The sequence below is a fragment of the Lynx rufus genome, unplaced genomic scaffold (assembly GCF_022079265.1).
Source record: "Lynx rufus isolate CCGP_SWC_20201006 ecotype Redwood Valley unplaced genomic scaffold, mLynRuf1.p SCAF_2, whole genome shotgun sequence".
NCBI lineage: Eukaryota > Metazoa > Chordata > Mammalia > Carnivora > Felidae > Lynx > Lynx rufus.
Genome location: NW_025814834.1, coordinates 61,816,199 through 61,836,102, shown reverse-complemented (window position 1 = coordinate 61,836,102; position 19,904 = coordinate 61,816,199). Strand labels below are relative to the sequence as shown.

At 39.7% G+C, this 19,904-nt stretch overlaps 1 protein-coding gene and 1 long non-coding RNA gene across 2 annotated transcripts in view; one reads left to right on the top strand and one right to left on the bottom strand.

Moving 5' to 3' along the window:
• Window positions 1–7,085, top strand: part of LOC124516524 (uncharacterized) — a 38,100-nt gene extending 31,015 nt beyond the window's left edge. The window contains exons 3-4 of the long non-coding RNA XR_006963056.1: window positions 3,041–3,152; window positions 6,985–7,085. This is a non-coding gene — a long non-coding RNA (uncharacterized LOC124516524). The remainder of the gene's footprint in view (window positions 1–3,040; window positions 3,153–6,984) is intronic.
• A 4,903-nt stretch (window positions 7,086–11,988) lies between these two features.
• Window positions 11,989–19,904, bottom strand: part of METTL8 (methyltransferase 8, methylcytidine) — an 88,464-nt gene continuing 80,548 nt past the window's right edge. The window contains exons 7-10 of the mRNA XM_047085234.1: window positions 19,033–19,172; window positions 14,607–14,713; window positions 14,416–14,481; window positions 11,989–13,710 (exon numbers count right to left, since the gene is read on the bottom strand). Coding sequence (XP_046941190.1) covers window positions 13,520–13,710; window positions 14,416–14,481; window positions 14,607–14,713; window positions 19,033–19,172 — 504 coding nt within the window. The 3' untranslated portion in view covers window positions 11,989–13,519. The remainder of the gene's footprint in view (window positions 13,711–14,415; window positions 14,482–14,606; window positions 14,714–19,032; window positions 19,173–19,904) is intronic.

The window sequence follows — 19,904 nt, the reverse complement described above, 5'->3', positions numbered from 1 at the left end:
GGTAAGCCAGACCGGGTTCCCTGCTTGGATGATCAGGTGAATGGTGTACGTGCAAGGAGCGGGGCTTTGTAGCACTATTAGGGAGAGTCTTGTAGATCTCTTGAAGGCAGCCCAGATATCATCTCAGTCGTGACCAGTTAGATGGATTGTGGTGATGCTGAATGGTGCTGAGAGATACTGTGAGTGGAAGCCCTAAATGCTGTGAAGGAGGTGGTCTGTGTAGAGTTATGGGTAATATTATTAAAAGTGATCTTGGACAACAGAGGGTATATGGTACAGGGGCTACATCTTGAGGACTTTTTTTCACATGCTTTGTCTTTCACTAGGTATCACACGACTAGATTTGTTCATGGAGGGCCTTGGAAAGGGTCTCAAACATGAGGATGCCAACTTATATGGTACAGTAGGGTAGACTGTGGCAGTGCTGGCCAGTGGAGCCAAGAGGTTTAAGTAGGTGCCTGGAGCTAGGCAATTTACGTGAGAGATAGTTGCCACATCTCAGACAAATGGGCATCCGGCCTAAGTTGCAGGCATCTAAGAAGCAAGGGCCCAGGACTTATTCACCCTAGTATTGTCAGTGTCCAACACAGTTTCTGGAACACAGTGGGTGCTTAATAAATGTTTGAACGGAATTGAATCTAAGCCAAGGAAACAGAAATGACTTTCTGAAATAAAAAACTCAACTCTTCATAGTTAGGAACAGTTTCTTATGGCTAATTTATTTATATTGCAGAAAGAGTCCATTTCTCCTCCTCTACCCAAAAGAGACAAAGACTTGATCACCATCCTTTGTTAAAAAAAAAAAAACTATTAGTGATAGATTAATAATTATCACTTATTAAGCACCAATCATCTCCAGGCACCATGCCTTACATTTGATGTGCTTTGTATTTTGTATTTGCAACAATCTTCAGGTAAGCAATATTGTCTCCAATTTATAGTTTAGGACACTGAGGCTAAGATACCCAGATAGGTTCTGTGTTTCTTCTCTGAGAACCGTTTTTGCCTGTTCCTCCCTGGGAACTATCATTCTCATCTTCTAGTGTGCTCTTCTTCTAGGACAAATAAACATTTTCTTTAGCTTCTAAACACAGCCTTATAAATAAACTATTAATAATCTTATCTATCTCTGGCCTTCCCCAAGTTCCCCACGTTCTTTGAGTTTGGCATCAACTCTGTCTTTAAAACACCATTCAGTGGGGGAAAAAAATCACAAGTTTTGACTTCAACACAAGAATAATAGAATCATCTCCCTTCCATTTTAAATTGGGATAGAAACTATTAAGCACCTATTCACATATTCACAAAAAGCTATTTTTTAAAAAATGAACAAGTAAAAGGAACAATAACCACCAGAAATCCTGGTGAGAGCTGGGTGGTGTGGTGTGGTTTTGGGTGCTTAATACAACCAAGTGTGTAAAAAGGATACCAGGAAACAGCACTGAGCACCTGAACTACACATTTTCTAGGTGCACAAGCCGGGTCCTGGTGCTGTACACCCAAAGGTGAAGGGACACAGGGTTCAGGAGGTGAAGCAGAACAAATACTGTGATGTGGGTTTAGTCATCTCCCGTGGTCTAGAGTAGGGCAGCTCAAGGTGTGGGCTGTGGGCAGATGCTAGTCTGTTTTATTGCCAGCCTGTGTCAAGGTAAGTAGAGAAACTGAATAAATTTACGTCTGTTGAATCTAATAAAAATCTTGGGCTTGTATATTACCCATCTTTATTTTTTCCTGTTCATCCCTTTATTTCCAAACACCAGAGCAGCGCTTGACATGTAGCTGGTATACACTGGCTGCCTGGGAGATAATAAGGAGAGATTGCTGGAGAGAGGGCAGAGACTAGGAAACACAATGCCAGGAACTGGAGGACGTCTTTTTTTTTTTTTCCTAGTAATTTATCTTTGAAAAGTATTGGTCTATGACAGGTTGCAAATAGGCAAAACAAAACAAAAGGCAACAACTCATCCTTTACCTCAGATAGTTTGAGAAGTGCTGGGTTAGAGCCAGTTATTTGTTTTGCAAGTCAATATAGAAGCGGGGCTTGGCAGAGTTGTTAGATCTCCTGACCATTTATTTAGCAGTCTAGTAAAGATTTAAGTGTAGTAGTGTTCCCAGAATAATTCACTGGTAATACCTTTGGAAACTCACTTTTACTTCCCAGCATTCCAACCATCTACATGTGTCAGTGCATACCCTGAAGATTCCATCCATCACCAAGGCAGGTGCTCATAGACCTCGTCCACTGCTGCAGGATTATAGGTAAATGCTGAACAACTAGTGAAGGGGTAGCTCTCTAAGCCTACTACTCAGCAAGTCACAAAGGGCATAGTAGAGTCCACTCCACATTGCTCTAGCCTCAGTAGATGTGGCATAGGTTTACTAGGCACTTCTAAACATTTCAGGTAACGCCCACTCCTGTTGTTTCTCGCCATGTGGAGGGACCCACCTGGTTTCTTTAATCCTGCTTTCTTCATTCCTGAGAGAGGTAGAGTACCTTATACAGGTGAATTTCGGAAACGAATTAGGCATGCTTAACCTAGTCCTCCTCCTCTCTCTCTCTCTCTCTCTCTCTCTCGGAAACTGGCTACTCTGTAAGAGGCTGTACAGGGGCAGACCCCCATGAGCACAGTCAACCTGTGGGTCTTGATTCTTGGATTGAGCAGTAGGAAGCCAATTTTTCCCATGTACCCTGGGCCATTTTTCTCCAGTATCAGCTTCTCTCAGCTGGTTTGAAGTTTGGGCAGGAACACAGAGATATTTTGGGGGCTTGTCTCAAACCTAACTAAATGGTGGTGACTATACATTGAGGCCTTGCCTCATAGGCTATGCTGGCCTACATTCTTCACGTGCCTTCCATTAATCTTCTCGCAGAGGGTCAGAAGATCACGAATTACTTGGTGACTACATCATATTGATATGTAATCTGTACCTTCCTCTGTCATACTGGTGAATGAGGGCAATCTTCTGGCTCAGTCAATGTCCCCTTCTGCCTGCACTTCTCTGGGTGTGTTTCTCCTAAAGCTGTGTCCCATCTTTCCAGGTTTTTGAAGATCAATAAACTCATACTTTGTGACACATCATGATGGAAAACATAAGGGTCCTGGAATCAAAAGGAAGAATCAGATAAAAGGGAGTCTTTGCTCTTCCAAAAGGTATCAAGAACAAAATGTCTTACTAGCTGTTTCTATGGTATAATTCAGGTAAACAGAAAAAAGCTCATGGCCTCTCCAGCCTTTCCATTTCCAAGGCCAACTTAGGGCTCTTTTTTGGCTCTTTCTGAGCTAGGCCAGGGGGCATTTAAGTTTACAGTCCATTTCTCTGAGATTCAGTTACAAGTCACTCTTGCTATAATTTTCTCTGACCTTGCATTTTTCTTTGGGTCACTGGAGCAGTATTTGGTTAATCTGCCTGTGAACACTGCCTACTTTCTCTAAGCCAGAGTGTGGCTTGCTTCTTCGGGTAGCCCTTCCTAGTGATGACTAGCTATGCCTGGCTGAGGTTGAGAAATGACTGAGCCTAGATTCCTTGTCACCATATTGACTCTGTCAACTAGACCCTATTTATGCCCATGGCTTTGTATTTCTTTTCCCCACCCCCCAATTATGGCCTTATTACTTTGTATTACAGATTAAGTCCTTAGGGGTGCCTGAGTGGCTTAGTCCAAGTGTCTGACTCTTGGTTTTGGCTCATGGTTCATGAGTTTGAGCCCCACATCGGGCTCTGCGATGACAGCCTGGAGCCTGCTTGGGATTCTCTGTCTCTCTCCTTTTCTCTCTGCCCCTTCCATGCTTGTGCTCGCTCTCAAAATAAATAAATACACTTAAAAAAAGAAAAGACAGTACCCACCCCCTTGATGTAGTTCTTTGTCAGTGTTTTCTATTTTTATCATTCAACTTTGCTAGTCCAAACATATTTTAATGTAAAAATGCATTAATATAGAAAAGCATAGGCTTCAGGTTTGGAAAGTGGTCGCTTTGGAAAGTTACTGACCTCATAGAACTATAAATAAATTCCCCAAGGTAGGATGAACCGAAAGTAACTTATATTCATATATAAACATAATTAAGTATAGATACAGTTGCATAAGTAGAATAAGATTTAATGTAAATGTGCCAAAGAGAAGAAAGCACCAAAAAAAAAAAAAAAAAAAAAAAGCATAAAACTTGAAATAACAAAATGTCCAGAGGCACCTGGGTGGCTCCGTTGGGTGAGTGGCCGACTCTTGGTTTTGGCTCAGGTCATAATCTTACAGTTTGTGAGTTCAAGCCGCACGTCTTGTTCTTCACTGAGCATGAAGCCTGCTTGGGATTCTCTCTCTCCCTCTCTCTGCTCCTCCCCTGCTCACTCGCTCTTGAAATAAATAAACATTAAAAGAAAATGTCCAACTGGATAATAACCAAAGCTTCATTAACTTAGCAGTCTTGGGGACCCAGAAAGTGAGGCAGCCCAAGCCAAATTCCTCTGGTGTTGCAGGTCCTTCTATACCAGCCCAGGCAACTGGCGATGGAACCAGAGCAGGGGCAAATGTTGTGCAGCACACTGTATTGTAGGTAAAAACCAGCAAACAGGGAATTCATTATTCTTGAAAGTTTCCCTGTGTACATGATCAGCTTCTGCGTGCACTTGGAGGAGAGACAACCCTATTAAAATGCCTTTTAAAAAGTCAGAGCTAAATGACTATAAACATTAAAACTTTGAGGAATGGGGGTAAAATCTATGAGGAAAACATCAGCTTATGTATCCAGGGAATGAGCAGAACTTAATTCCCATTCCAGCATGGGGCTGCTGGGCACCAGGATCCTTCCACTCTGGGTAGAAAACAAATCTCCAAGTCGCTACTGAGCCAAACTTTAAAGGCCAGTCAGGAAATGAGCAGCACTCCCGAATGGGAAAGACTGGATCAGTGTTTTTTCTAAAGTAAACAAAAGATCTGCAAAAGTATTTCCTTGCACTATTTGGCAAGAGAAAGAAGCACCTGGAGAGTGAGTTAGGATGAGAAACCATATAAGACATGGGAGTAAAACAAGGATGGTTATAATGAAGCTTTGTCTCACTAATCTCCAGAGCCCAAGTGTTCTATTAGGAAACAAAGCTGCAAATGAAGAGACACTCAGAAAGACTGGTTGATTAAGAATATATTCAGGGAAAGGATAAATAGAATAAATGCTTTTCTGGATCTTGAATTGCATCCTTCATTTGGATTTTTTAAAAACTTTAAAAATATCTTCTAGAGAGTCAAAGTGGAATATATACATTAAAATAAATGAGGGCTGTGAAGGAAGAAGTATGAGCAATGAAAAAAGCAATTATCCTTGGAGACAGAAATTTCCTTGCTTCAATGCAGCATGTGATGCTGGCAATTTCAGCCATTCTCTTTCAGGTGCTTTTCAGTGTGAGTTCCAAATGCTGCTTGAGGGGACTCGGTCTCAGTTACCTGAGGGACTGGGGCATAACTAAAGATGTATGGAGAGCTATCACATGCTTTACGCCAAACATTCTGTTCGGTAGGATAGCCTCAGGAGGAAGATAAGTCACCCTTGGGAGACAGGTAAGAGAAATGAGGCAGCAATTGCATGGCGTTGACTGTGGTAAGTACATAGCATTAAAACAAAACAGAACAACAACAAAAACCCAAAAAACCTCAAAGGCATCTCATCATTAATTTTATGAAGTCACACAGTTTTGGCTCTTTTTCCCAATGAAAAAGGCTGAAAGACTTGAAGTGTGATTGCCATTCCTCAATGATTCTGAAACAACCAATAATCAATACATAAAGATTAACAGAGAAAGAAAATTCATTTCTGCTCTTTGTGCAAGGAGCTAGGAAGTGTCACATAAGGGAGCAATGGATTGAAAAAACTGCCAAAAAACTTGTATAAGCCTAACAAAACTTACAGTTTTCCTGGACCAAACCCATCAGCCCAAGTAGGAGAGATGGTGCTTGGGCTTTTAAGGAGGCAATCAATGGCTCACTTCATTTGATAGGCAACATCTGATAGAAAAACATGTATTTTCTGGGGCCCAGGCTCAACTTGGTGCCTACCTGCTGGAGAAAATCAAAGATAAAGATGCAAATCCCTGGGAAGCCAGGGACACAGCTAACTGGACGCTTTTTGTGACTCTCTGAAGTCCATGTGCTCCTAAAGTATGGATTTTTTTTCTCCTTATGAAATGTTAACGTGTATTTTTATTCATTCACCTGCCTCTAGCTGTTCCTTACTAAAGGTTAAGTGGTTGTGAAACCACATGCACTAGAGAATCCAAAGCAGCTGTTTCAAGCTCTTGAACAAGTAGTGGTGCCTTGTAGTTCCAGGGGAAGAGGCGGGGGGCTCTCTTTGACCACCTGCAGGTTTTACTGTGCTCCATCCATCTCATGCCAACCTGGCTTGCCAGTGTTAGGGTCACTGTGCTCTGAGACACTTCAGAATGGTGCTCTGGGGAGCTGTGTTCTGCAGCCTCCTGGGCCTCTCCGGCAGGTGCACTTGCATTTTCAATTTGATGCTGTTTTTCTTACCCTCTGCCTGCACTCATACACAGAACTATTATTACTTGTTACTGCATGTTGCTGATTCATACTCGGAGGAAAAAGTAATTTTGTCTTCAACACCTCTTCCCTGTCATTTAAGGCATATGTTAATGAAAGACAGACTTTGGCATCCATTCTCTTTTGCAGCTTTGAAGCCACAATATAAGATTCATTATAACTGAAGATGCAACTGTTATTTTACTTCTATTTATAACAACACCAAAGTCATCTTGCAGGTACCTTTGTGCCTCTCAAATCCCAAACCATATTCCAAGAAATGCTCAACATTTTAGGCTTGAATTGACATTAATGTACATACAATGTTTTAAATAAAGATGTTTCCACTTGTATTTTATTACTGACAATCCCTGAATTCACATATTTTAGATTATACAAAAGCTGAATCCCTTTGAAGACATGTTAAGGGCTTTTTCAGACTGATTTTTTTTTTCTTTAAGTGAGGAGTACGCAAGTGATGGGTGCTCTGCTCACTCGGAGGGGAGCCAAATGGAAGCCTGAAGCCTGAAGCCTGAAGCCTGAAGCCTGAAGCCTGAAGGGGGTGGGGTGAGAACAGAAGTAAACATATGCAGAATGCTGAAAAGAACTGATTGAAAGCTTTTGCTCTGTCATTCCTCTCTTTCCTTTCCTGCTTTTCCTTCCCGGTTTGTGACTGTGGACCAAATGCAACCTACTTATTTCAAAGAATCAGTGGATCTGGAATGAGCTGTCACCTTGTAGATTGTCTCATCCAAACTCCTACCCATTGCTATAATTCTCCGCTTGATTCAGGAGCACTTTTTCTCCTCCAGCAGCTTTCCCAGCAGCATTTGAGCCTATCAATTAAAAGTGTGCTGAGGAGACTAGAGGTTTCGCAATCAGTTCTGGGTCCAAACTGTGGCTCTCTCACTGACTTGTGATATCCAGGGCAAGTTATCCCAAATCTCAGGGCCCCTGTCTTATCTGTTAAATGGTTATAATAGAAATGAATTCACAGCAGTCTGAAAATTAAATGAAGTAATAGTTTAATATATAAAACTGTAGTCTATAAAAGACTCAGCACTCAGAGCTAAATTAAGAGTAGCTAAGTGTTGGGGCGCCTGGGTGGCTCAGTCGGTTGGGCGTCCGACTTTGGCTCAGGTCATGATCTCGTGATTTGTCACGCGATTTGTGAGTTCGAGCCCCGTGTCAGGCTCTGTGCTGACAGGAGCCTGGAGCCTGCTTCAGATTCTGTGTCTCCCCCTCTCTCTGTCCCTCCCATGCTCTTACTCTGTCTCTCTATAATAAATAAATGTTAAAAAAAGTTTTTTTTAATAAAAAAAAAGAGTAGCTAAGTGTTTCAAAAGGAACTAAGACCCAAGCTTTCTGTTGACTCCAAGGCAATATTTTTCCACTGCATCTTACTGTCTTTCTCACAAGGTCTCATGAAACCGTTGAAAAAGTTTCTGTTGCTGGAATACTCTGTATGCCGTCTTATAGACTGTAAATGTTGTTACTAATCACAATACCTCACACATATTCAGTGCTTTAGAATTTACAATGCACTTTCACATGTGGGGAGGGAAAATCCACGCCAATATGTCGTCTACGGATGACTAATAGAGGCAGGAAGCAGAAGGAGCAGAGGCTCTGAAAGAGGTCTATTAGTGATGCAAATGTGAAGTTATCTGCACTTGTGAGGAGCATAATAAACATTAAAACCAATTAGAAGTAACAACGAGTGATAAGTTCCAGTTTCAGAATTCGGCTTTGGTGAGTTAGAAAACCATAGGAAGGCAGCATAAGAGTTTGGGGGCAAGAATTTAGCTAACCTGAAGTTTCAGTCTAAATGATTCAGATGCCCAGGGGGGCATCTCTTTGCCTATGGGTGAGGTTTCACAAACTAAAGTAAGTAACTATTTAGATTGCATAATGGTAGAAACCTCCGTGTGTTCATAATTCAGAGACAAAGCATATGGACCAGAGTCAAGCAACACAAATAATTTCTCAGAAGTCAACATTAACTTGGTGTTTCAATACAACAAACGTGTCATACTGAATGCAAAACTTTTAATAACAGAAACCGTTACCTTGGCTTTTTTGCAAACTTCTGAAAACAGTTTGTGTAGGAGAGTTTTTACATTTGGAAAATACTCAAAAGCGAATTTTTAGAAGTGTGGAAAAATAGAGGGTGCATTTTTAATACAGAATATTTCATTGTTTCTATCTTGCAAGAAGATGAAGGAACATCATTTTCTATTAGAAAGAAAACTGTCCTTTTGAAATTCAGCTCCCTCAGAAGAATTTTTAAATATCAAACTCTGCCTAACTGGTCCTAGCTTTATGTTTATGAAGAAAAAATTAGAATTTCATGCAGTTATCAAATATTTTAAGCTAATACCCAAGCAGATATATTTGCAACACTTCATGATTTTAAAACAACTCAAACTTATTACTTTCTGGAGGTCAGAACTCTGAAATGGGTCTCACTAATCTAAAATCAAGGTATCGGCAGGGCTGCTTTCCTTCTGGAAAGGCTCCAGGGAAGAATACATTTCCTGTCTTTTTTTTTCTTTTAATTTATTTAAATCCAAGTTAGCTAACATATGGTGTAATAATGATTTCAGGAATAGAATTTAGTGATTCATCACTTACAACATTCATTCACCGAGTGCTCATTCCCACAAGTGCCCTCTTTAATGCCCCCTGTCCATTTAGCCCATCCCCCCACCCAACACCCCTCCAGCAACCCTCAGTTCATTCTCTGTATTTAAGAGTCTCTTATGGTTTGTCTCCCTCTCTGTTTTTATATTATTTTTGCTTCTCTTCCCTTATGTGCATCTATTTTGTATTTTAAATTCTACACATGAGTGAAATCATATGATATCTTTCTCTGACTTATTTGGCTTAACATAATACACTCTAGTTCTATCCACATTGTGGATTGGATTGGAAAGAATTTCATTCTTTTTGATCACTGAATAATATTCTATTGTATATATACCACATCTTCCGTATCTATTCATCAGTTGATGAACATGTGGGCTCTTTCCATACTTCGGCTATTGTCGATAGTGCTGCTATAAACATTGGGGGGCATGTGCCCCTTTGAAACAGCACTCCTGTATCCTTCGGATAAATACCTAGTAGTTCAATTGCTGGGTTGTAGAGTAGTTCTATTTTTAATTTTTTGAGGAACCCCCACACTGTTTTCCAGAGTGGCTGCACCAGTTTGCATTCCCACCAGCAGTGCAAAAGGGTTCCTCTTTCTTTGCATCCTCACCAACATCTGTTGTTGCCTGAGTTGTTAATTTTAGCCATTCTGACAGGTGTGAGGTGGTACCTCATTATGGTTTTGATTGATATTTCCCTGATGATGAGTGATGTTGAGCATCTTTTCATGAGTCTATTAGCCATCTGGATGTCTTCTTTGGAAAAGTGTCTATTCATGTCTTTTGACCATTTCTTCACTGGATTGTTTTTTTGAGTGTTGATTTTGATAAGTTCTTTATAGATTTTGGATACTAACCCTTTATCTGATATGTCATTTGCAAATATCTTCTCCCATTCCATTGACTGCCTTTTAGTTTTGCTGATTGTTTCCTTCGCTGTGCAGCTTTTTATCTTGATGAGGTCCCAATAGTTCATTTTTGCTTTTGTTTCCCTTGCCTCCAGAGACATGTCAAGTAAGAAATTGCTGCAGCCAAAGTCAAAGAGATTGTTGCCTGCTTTCTCCTCAAGGATTTTGATGGCTTCCTGTCTTACATTTAGGTCTTTCATCCATTTTGAGTTTATTTTTGTGTATGGTGTAAGAAAGTGGTCCAGGTTCATTCTTCTGCATGTTGCTGTCCAGTTCTCCCAGCACCATTTGCTGAAGAGATTGTCTTTTTTCCATTGGATATTCTTTCCTGCTTTGTCAAAGATTTGTTGGCCATACATTTGTGGGGCCATTTCTGGGTTCTCTATTCTGTTCCACTGATCTGAGTGTCTGTTTTTGTGCCAGTACCATACTGTCTTGATGATTACAGCTTTGTAATACAGCTTGAAGTCTGGAATTGTGATGCCTCCAGCTTTGGTTTTCTTTTTCAGGACTGCTTTGGCTATTTGGGGTCTTTTCTGGTTCTATATGAATTTTAGGATTGTTTGTTCTAGCTCTGTGAAGAATGCTGGTGGTATTTTATAGGGATTGCCACATGATTTTTTATTATCTATAGGCAAAAGGTTACCCCCCCCCCTCTTTTTTTTTTCCCTCTGCCAAAAATCTGTTATTTTGTCTAGCAGCAACTTTAAGTAGGGGGCTGATTTAGGTGGGCTAAGCAAGAGAAAGACTGACCAGACAAGCAGAAGACACTGGTAGAAATGACCTATTGAGCAGCCATGTGGATTAAGAGGTCTATGCTAGACGGAGCCCAAAAGAGCCCAGTTTGTGTCTCACAGTCCAAATTTGGTTGATGTATTTTTGAAGTTTCTAAAGGTTAACTACATGCTATAATACATTATAGAAAGACACAAAGCTGAATTTTACTGTGCCAGTCAAAAGCCTGGCTTGAATCTGCTATTTAGGACTGAGAGAGAGAGAGAGAGAGAGAGAGAGAGAGAGTATGATTTACATGTGTGAGGATGTGAGAATGATTTTATCTTCTGTTGTTTTTAAAACCACCTTAGGCCATGATTTTTAAATTGAGACACAAGAAGATCTACTGGGGTTCCCATAGCAACATTAACTTATCTAACTGCCCTTGTTGTATGTAATACATTCATTAGTTTGGCTTTAAATGTACACTTTAATTATGAAATACAACAGAGTGAAGAGTCTCAGGCAAATTTCAACTTTTGGATTACTGACGGAAGCATATTTATTTATTTATTTATTTATTTTAATTTTTTTTTCAACGTTTATTTATTTCTGGGACAGAGAGAGACAGAGCATGAACGGGGGAGGGGCAGAGAGAGAGGGAGACACAGAATCGGAAACAGGCTCCAGGCTCTGAGCCATCAGCCCAGAGCCTGACGCGGGGCTCGAACTCACGGACCGCGAGATCGTGACCTGGCTGAAGTCGGACGCCCAACCGACTGCGCCACCCAGGCGCCCCAGACGGAAGCATATTTAAACAGAAACCTTAATATTGTACTTCTGAGGAATTGCTACCAAGGCAAGTATATGCAAAAAGCTTGTGATCCTCCTTGCTCCCACGTCTGACCTCACTGCATTCCATTCTACATAAGATGCCCTAATCTCTCTAAATATATTCATAACATGCTATCAGTAGGATAAAACAGAAACAAAGAAGCAAACTTCAGATCGCTCCAATCCAGAGACTAGAACCTAATGTGTCCCCCCCCCCTTTTTTTTTTTAATTTATTTATTTTGAGAGAGACAGAGAGTGAGTGCAAGCAGGGGAGGGGCAGAAAGAGAGAATCTCAAGCAGGCTCCGTGCTGTCAGCACAGAGCCTGACATGGGGGCTCCATCCCACAAACTGTGAGATCATAACCTGAGTAGAAATCAAGAGTTGGATGCTTAACTGACTGAGCCACCCAAGCGCCCCCCCAAAATGTGCTCTTCTATTCAAAGCTGTCTATAAGCTGACCTCCCTATCTTCTGTCCATGATTCCTCATCTCGAATGGTCCATACCAAACACACTTGTCTTTCATCATCTTCTGAGAGCACATGTTCAAGGACTAGCCTGACACCCCCAGAATGCTGATACTTCCCCTTTTCTTCCCACCAGCTAATCTTTCTCTCTCTTTGGAACCACTATTGCTGCTGCTACCACTACTATGTGACATGTTTATGACTAGGCAGCATCCCTCTTCTCTTTTTTTGATAACAGGGTCTTCATTCTCCTTTGAGGAACTTTTCTCCACTCCATACATTCAGTTGCATCGTCAATGAAGCCACCCTGCCCCAACCTGTCAAGAGATGAATCCATGACCCAAGTGGGACCAATCACATTCTTACAGAAAACTGAATTTTAAGTGAATTCAAAAAGGAAAAAACAGTGGGAACTAAATTTTTCCCATGGTGGTCCTTCAAGAGACTATCCATTTCTTCCAGATTTCTGTGGCTCATAACCAAAGTCCACTAGCTGATAAGTTCCCTATTTGAGTACCTGTTCATATATTATCAGAGATTGTGATTGAGAGGCTTGGGATGTGCACATTTTTCTTTGCCAGCCAGATCCTATTTATGCTCCCTGAAGACAGGACTGAGTCTTTGTTGTATTACTCCATATAATTTTGCACAATGTAAGTACCCAGTAGATGTTGTATAACAAAACGAAAAACCAATCTTAGAAACTCTGTTTTTACAAAGTACAATTTGAAAGCCAACTTATACCCTTTTTGAGGCAAGGTGGTAAATAAATTTTTAATTGCTACAATTTAAGAATTTTCTCGTGTATAGCAGTTGTCTTAAAGAGAGATTACAACTTGTATGTCTAAGAATAGCCTGAAAATAATGTTAGCTTGGGTCATACTTCCCCAATTTTAGGAAAGGAAAGAGAAACTAACATTCTATTTCAGACATTAGTTTCTGAATCAAAAAAAAAAAAGAGTTTTGGGAAAAAACAGACAACAACAAAACAAACACCTTAGTCTTGGTTTTGTGACTGGCCAAGGAAACGAGGAGAGCTGCCTTTCCGTTATCAGATAAGAGAGGAAGAGAATTTAACTGTGTTAGACTAATGTATAAATAGATGTTTTTTTCCCACTTCTAAAAAATGGCAGGGTATAGTTTCTCAGAATCATCTGACTTATATCAGTCATTTAACTGAATGCTTATAAAATTCAAAGAACAAACAAAATGGTTAGACACAATAAACCCAAACAAGCTTGAGCACAGAATATGATATACTCTTCCAAATCATTTACCAGTGCTTAAAATGAACAAAAGAGCTCACCCATGATAAACAGCAGGATATACAAATTCTCTTGTCTTCCCTTTCAAAAATGAAAGATTTACAGAAGTCTTTGAATAGTGTAATCCTCTGGTTTGTACCTTAACATGATACATAACTCAGCCATGAGAAAGGAGTGGTGATACCAATTTGGAGGGTTTTTGAGTCAAGTGTAATGGTTTCTGGAATTTGCCTTGAACCCACACTCGGTGCATTTTCACTTGTTTTTTCCTATTAACTTGTAAGCGACGATCAACCAGATTTTGCTTCTCATCTAACCCAGCCTTGCAGAACATAGTGTGGACTTCCCCTGTTGAGACAAAAGTGGCAATCAAATGTATATGTGACTGGGGCTTGGTGGGGGGAAAAGGAGACAGTCAAGAACAATGGAATGACTGACCATCTAAATTTCATTTAAACCAAGAAACTCTCTAGTACAAATTAGTTAAGGAAACCTGTGGAACCAAATAGGTTTCTTCTACTTCACAGAAATATACCAATATACACAGTTTAACATAGCAGGCATAAATAGATATACATTACTTACTACTGGTTGCAAATTTAAATATTTTGAAAGGTGCCCTCTGTTCTGAGTTTTTGTTAGTTTGCAGAGACCCCAAATGGCACATTTTAAAAGTGCTCACATAAGTTTGGAGAAAATCCTTGCATGCAGAATTCATTTTAAAAGTTTTTTGTTTTTTTTTAAAGGAGAAATTGACAAGAGACAAGTAATTTTCTATGGACTCTTAAAATCAAATTCCCTCCTTTGGCTGTGGTATGTCATCAGCTTCTTCATATCTGGGCTAACAGTACTTCCAAAATGGAACAGACTACATCTTCATTTGGGTATAAGATGAAACAAGTGATTCTTTTAAAGCAGTTTCAGCTGGGAAAAGATTAAAAGGCAAAAAGGCCATTTTCAAGCTTTCATGTAGAACAGCTACAGTGTGGTGACAGACTAACCAAAGAGGTTTTTTTTTCACAGCTAATTATTTCCCCTTATAGATAAGCATACCTTTCGTAAAGAAATATGCTCTGGTACCATCTCCTCGCACATAAAAATTTTCAGATAAGCAATGCCCTAAAAAAAATAACTGCGATCAGAGAAACCTAGTATTCCTTCAAACAAAACAAACAAAAACTTGAAATAAAATATAAACAAAGCATTCTTTAAAACACATGAAAATAACTCCAAACTGAATATACCCCTTTTAAAACGAAGCTGAGTCTTATCATATCTTCCATAGTCCCGAAATAGCAGCATTCCCCCAGGCTTCAGTAACTTGGACAGTCGGTTTATAACACCTTGCATCCTTTGAAAACAAAGCAAGACACTGTTTACAGAAATCTTGTTTTACATGCCACATCCTAACCTTCTTAGAGATAAAATAAGGAAAGCTCGATGGGGCCAAAAAATCTAACCCACAAAAATAAGGGCAACAAAAATATATATATTTTGTATAGAAAGGAAAAAGAGTACCAACTTGCTAAATGATAAGAATCAAAAGGCCTAGAGTATCAAGTAATCACCCAAATGACAAGAGTGGTGACTTCAGAGAGCTTGATATATGATGTCAAAGCTGCCCTGCAAAACCACAGATGGCTCCTGATATTTACATCAAGTTAAGGTAGTACCAAGGCAGATAAACACTGAAGTTGCTTCATTTTCCTTGAAGATAAAAAAATATTGTAGAGCTATTCCAAATTGCACATGTCTAAACAGAGATCATCTTTCCTCCCAGACTAGCTCCTTCTCCTTTATTTAGTTCATCAAAGTGTTAACACCTCAGAGACATCCTTAACCCCTTTCCTTTTTCTCCTCTTCCACTAACCTCCCCATAACCATCTAGTCATCCAATTCTAGGTGTTCTTTTTTTAACTGATGGCTTTTTTCTCTTTTCTTGTTTCCCTTTGGTGCTCCTTTAGTACAAACTTCTACCTCCTTAGGCCTGAAAACACACTACTTCTTAACATGCTTTATTATTCCCCTTGTTAAGTCTTCCTGTATATTACTGATGAATTATTCCGCTTAAAATGATGGTTTTGTCAAATCATCCCTTTGCTCAAAAATGTTCATGATTTTAACCCATAGGATAAAATCTTAATTTCTTAGTTGGGCCCTTGAGATCTCCTACAACTGGTCTCAATCTCTCTAACATCTTTACCATTACTTCTCAATGTGAAGCATCAACTCTCGCCAAACTGTTATATGCTTGGCTCTGAAGCAGTCCATGCCTTCGTTCACATGGTTTCCCCTCAAAGAATTCTCTCCTTCTTACTTTCTGCCTATTTAAATTCTATTCACACTCCACCCCCAGCTCAATACTGGGAAGCCTTTACTTTCTTTCTTTTATTATTTATTCTTTTCATTTGGCTCTCAATCAAATATGACCCCTTGTGACTGCTCTTGACTTAATGTTTTTGGTTAAGTTTATGGTCTTATGTGTGATTATGGGCCAGAGATGGCAAAGATTTCAGATCTCATATTAATGCCAAGTGACTGACATTGGCTGCCTACAGAGCTCTATTGAGAAGGGCTCTTAGGGCTCACTGGGAATGACAATCAGTGTACAAAATCAGTTATCAGTGTCTGCCCTGAGCAGAGAATGGTAAATGGCAGCCTGTGTGCTAAGTCCTCCCCATCTCTGCTTCATCCATGCTACTTAAAGCTTCTAGATTTTTCTTATTTTAAAAATGAGGGTTTTAGATTAGATAATCTGTAAATCCTTCCAGTTAAAACACTGTTCAGTGGAATAATGGAGTGAAAAGCCAGATTTATGTCAGGTTTTGAAGGAAGTAGTGAGGAAATTAAAGTAACTATGAAAACAAGACAGAAATATAACAGAAAGAGGTGGCATAATTAGATGAAATGCTCTTTTAAAAAACTGGAACATAAGTACATGAAAGGGAAAAAAGAAAAATATTTTTCCTTGTTTATTTTATTACAGGTTATTTTCACACTGTGCTTATGGCCTTAGGCTTTGGCAATTAAAGAAAACTGTATCTAATCCTTAAAATATCCACTTTCAGAAGAAATGTTTTATGTACTGAGAAAAATATCTTTCTGCAACGATTACTAAAACAAGCATGAAACAAAGATGCAGAAAAACAAAGGGCCAAATACAGCCATCTCCGTCTGCAAATCCTTTCTTCCCAATTATCCTTTAATGTCTGGGGTTGTGAGTAAAGGCAAGGGTGGGGAGCTGCTTTTCTTCATCATCCCATCTTGCTTGGCTCAGCGCCAACTTCCAGAGCCACTTCCTGAGAACTGTCGGTGGGAGAGGGCTGGGGGAGATGGACAAGACAATAATGGGTGAAGGCTCCTTTTCTTTCTTTATTCCACTCAGGCCAACTCTGCTATCCTCATCTACCTCTAGTTGGAGGGTGAGGAAAAGGAAGAAGAGATTTTAAAAAGGAGTGTTTATTGACTACCTACTCTCTGCTTGGATCTGTGGTAAACATATTATACTGTATTTTATTTTAATGATAAGGACAGTTAGCTCTTCTTTTGTAGCCTCCTGTGGTTTATTCCCATTTAGGCTAGGATGCCCAGACTCAAGGTCTAGCAGAATCACTTGCCATTCTTTTGTGCATGGATTTTCCAAGCTGTCAAGAAGACACTTTTCCAAAACTTTCATGGGGCTAAATATATCACTGTCCCAAATGACTCTAAAGATACTGTCCTGCCTTTTCACTTACTACTGCTCTCCTTCTACGCATTCACCCTTTTTTTAGGTCATTTAGACCATTTTAGGCAAGAAAATGGCTAGGGACATGATACATGTAAATTTATTTTATAATAATTACATAGAATGAACATACTATAGAATGACAGTAATCCTTCCAAGACATCTTCTTCCCCTTCTTTTTAACATTCAGTTCAAATCATAAGAAAATACATTATCTAAACTAAATTCAAGTAGTGGTTTTGTGGTCTTATTTGGAATTTAAACACTTCCTGTTACAGGTGTCAAATAGAAAATCTTGTTCTCTATCCACCTACTCCATCCTTTTAACTATTCATTCTTTTAACTATGAGACAAAATACATAGATGACATCTTTCTACCAGTACCTGGGTAGAATAATAATGATGCCAATATTCTACCCAGATTAGTAGAAAGACATAGATTATAGAAACTGGGAGGAAATGTAGCTTCATGGAATGTGATATATCTCACCAGGTACAAATATGTTTCATTCAGATTTATTTGAAAATTTAATTTGTCTTTCAAAAAGCAACCAAAAAGCTCATCTCTGAATGAGAAGTAAAAGGACCGTAAAGGGTCTTAATGATTTTATAATTGCAAAGGAAAACGCACACATTAACCCACTTTCTTTGGGAAAGTGTCACACTCATCAAAGAGTAGTTGATATCAAGTCTGTATCTACCAGCAGAGGAACATTCCTGGAGCTAAATCTACTACCAGAGCAGAAAACCCAATTTTAAGAAAACTTACAAATGCACAACCCTTGACACCACACGTGTCTTAATATACATGAGGTGGCAAAATTCTAAGAGAAGTGATCATTTTAATAGCTGGTAATATGTCTTTCTACTTCCTCTCTGAACAAAAGCTATGTTTACTGTTTCAAAACATTGTGTGAACAGGGCGCCTGAGTGGCTCAGTCAGTTAAGCGTCCAACTCTTAATTTCAGCTCAGGTCATGATGTCGCGGTTCATGGGATCAAGCCCTGTGTCAGGCTCTGCACTGACAGTGTGGGGCCTGCTTGGGATTCTCTCTCTCCTCTCTCTCTGTCTCTCTGCCCCTCTCCCACTACCACTCTCTGTCCCTCTCAAAATAAATAAATAAACTTTAAAAAAAAACACTATGTGAACAAAAAATCGAAGTCATAAATATTTAAATGACGGCATTAGGCCAACCTTAGATTATAAAGGTCCAAGGTTAATCTGGCAAATCTTGAGTACCCCTAATTCCCTAGAGGGCTCTTTAAAACACATTCTTTTTTATTAGTTTTCTTTATTTTTGAGAGGCAGAGAGAGACAGAGCACGTGTGGGGGAGGGGCAGAGAGAGAGGGAGACACAGAATCCGAAGCAGGCTCCAGGCTCCGAGCAGTCAGCCCAGAGCCTGATGCAAGGCCCGAACTCACGAACCGAACCGTGGGATCATGACCTGAGCTGAAGTCAGACGCTTAACCGACTGAGTCACCCAGGCGCCCCTAAAACACGTTTTTTTAAAGTCTTGTGACAGACTGGTAAGAAGCCAAACAGATTCACAACACACCTCTTCACGAACATTCAGTAAGATGCTAAATCAAAGAAAGATGTTTGTTTCTGATCACCAAGTACAATTTCCCTCTTGGGAGTCTATTAGGCTGTTCTGAATTTGTAATCTCCTTAAAGCACTGTCACTTTTAATAGGTATGTGTCTTGCCAGAATATGCTCACTTCACTCTGACAGTGATAGAAAGCTCACTAATGAAGCAGTTTGACCGGTTTCTTTCTAAAAGTCTGAAGAAAGGAAAAACTGCACTTAAAAGGCTGCATGTTATATATGGTATAGTTCACTAAATAATAAAGTTAAGAATTGTCACTTTTGATAGTTCTGAAAACCACGATTGATAAAGGTGCTTTACACATTTGCTTTGCCCTTTCTCGTGTCTTCAGTTACCTGTCAGGATGAATAGAAGAGAGCACAAAGACAAGGAGAATGACGTCCAGGATCCCATCTGGAAAAGGGTACGGTGAATCTTCATCACAAACATCATGAACAAAGGCACAACACTGAGCTGCTCTGTAGGATGAGTGCAACTATCATGATAAAGGAACAATAATAATAAAAAAGCAGTTAGCAGACTTTTAGCATTTTTCTTAAAATAAAGAGGTCAAATTTTATATTTCTCCCTAGTGTCTTCCCTCTGTAAATATGAATGCATTTTATTTCAGATTCCATATTCTGTTAGCTTATTTCAAGCTGGCATAAAAAAATTAAGTCTAGCACTTGGACTCAACAACAAGTATTCTTCACAATCCCTTTTTAATTTTAAAAGTGGAATAGGGCAGGCTTTTGAGGCAGTGTTGCTGGAAGCCTACCCTATGTGATTTCGGAGGCACTGAGATCATCCTGTTTTCTCTCCCACTGCTTGTCCATGCCTCCTTTGGCTTAAGATACAAATATCCTCTAATACACAATCAGATAATAGTAATGACTGTACAACTCTGTAAATATACTAAAAATCACTGAATTGTATACTTTATTTTTTGAAAGAGATAGAGAGAGAGAGAGAGTGAGCGTACAAGCTGGAGAGAGGGGCAGAGGGAGGGAGAGAGAGGGATAGGGAGAGAGAGACAGAGAGTCTTAAGTAGGCTCCGAGCCCAATTCGGGGCTTGATCCCACAACCCTGGGATCATGACCTGAGCTGAAATCAAAAGAGTTGGATGCTCAACTGACTGAGCCACTCTGGTGCCTCTGAACTGTAAAACTTTAAAATGGTGAATTTCATGGTCTGTGAACTATATCTCAATAAAGCTGTTATTTTCAAC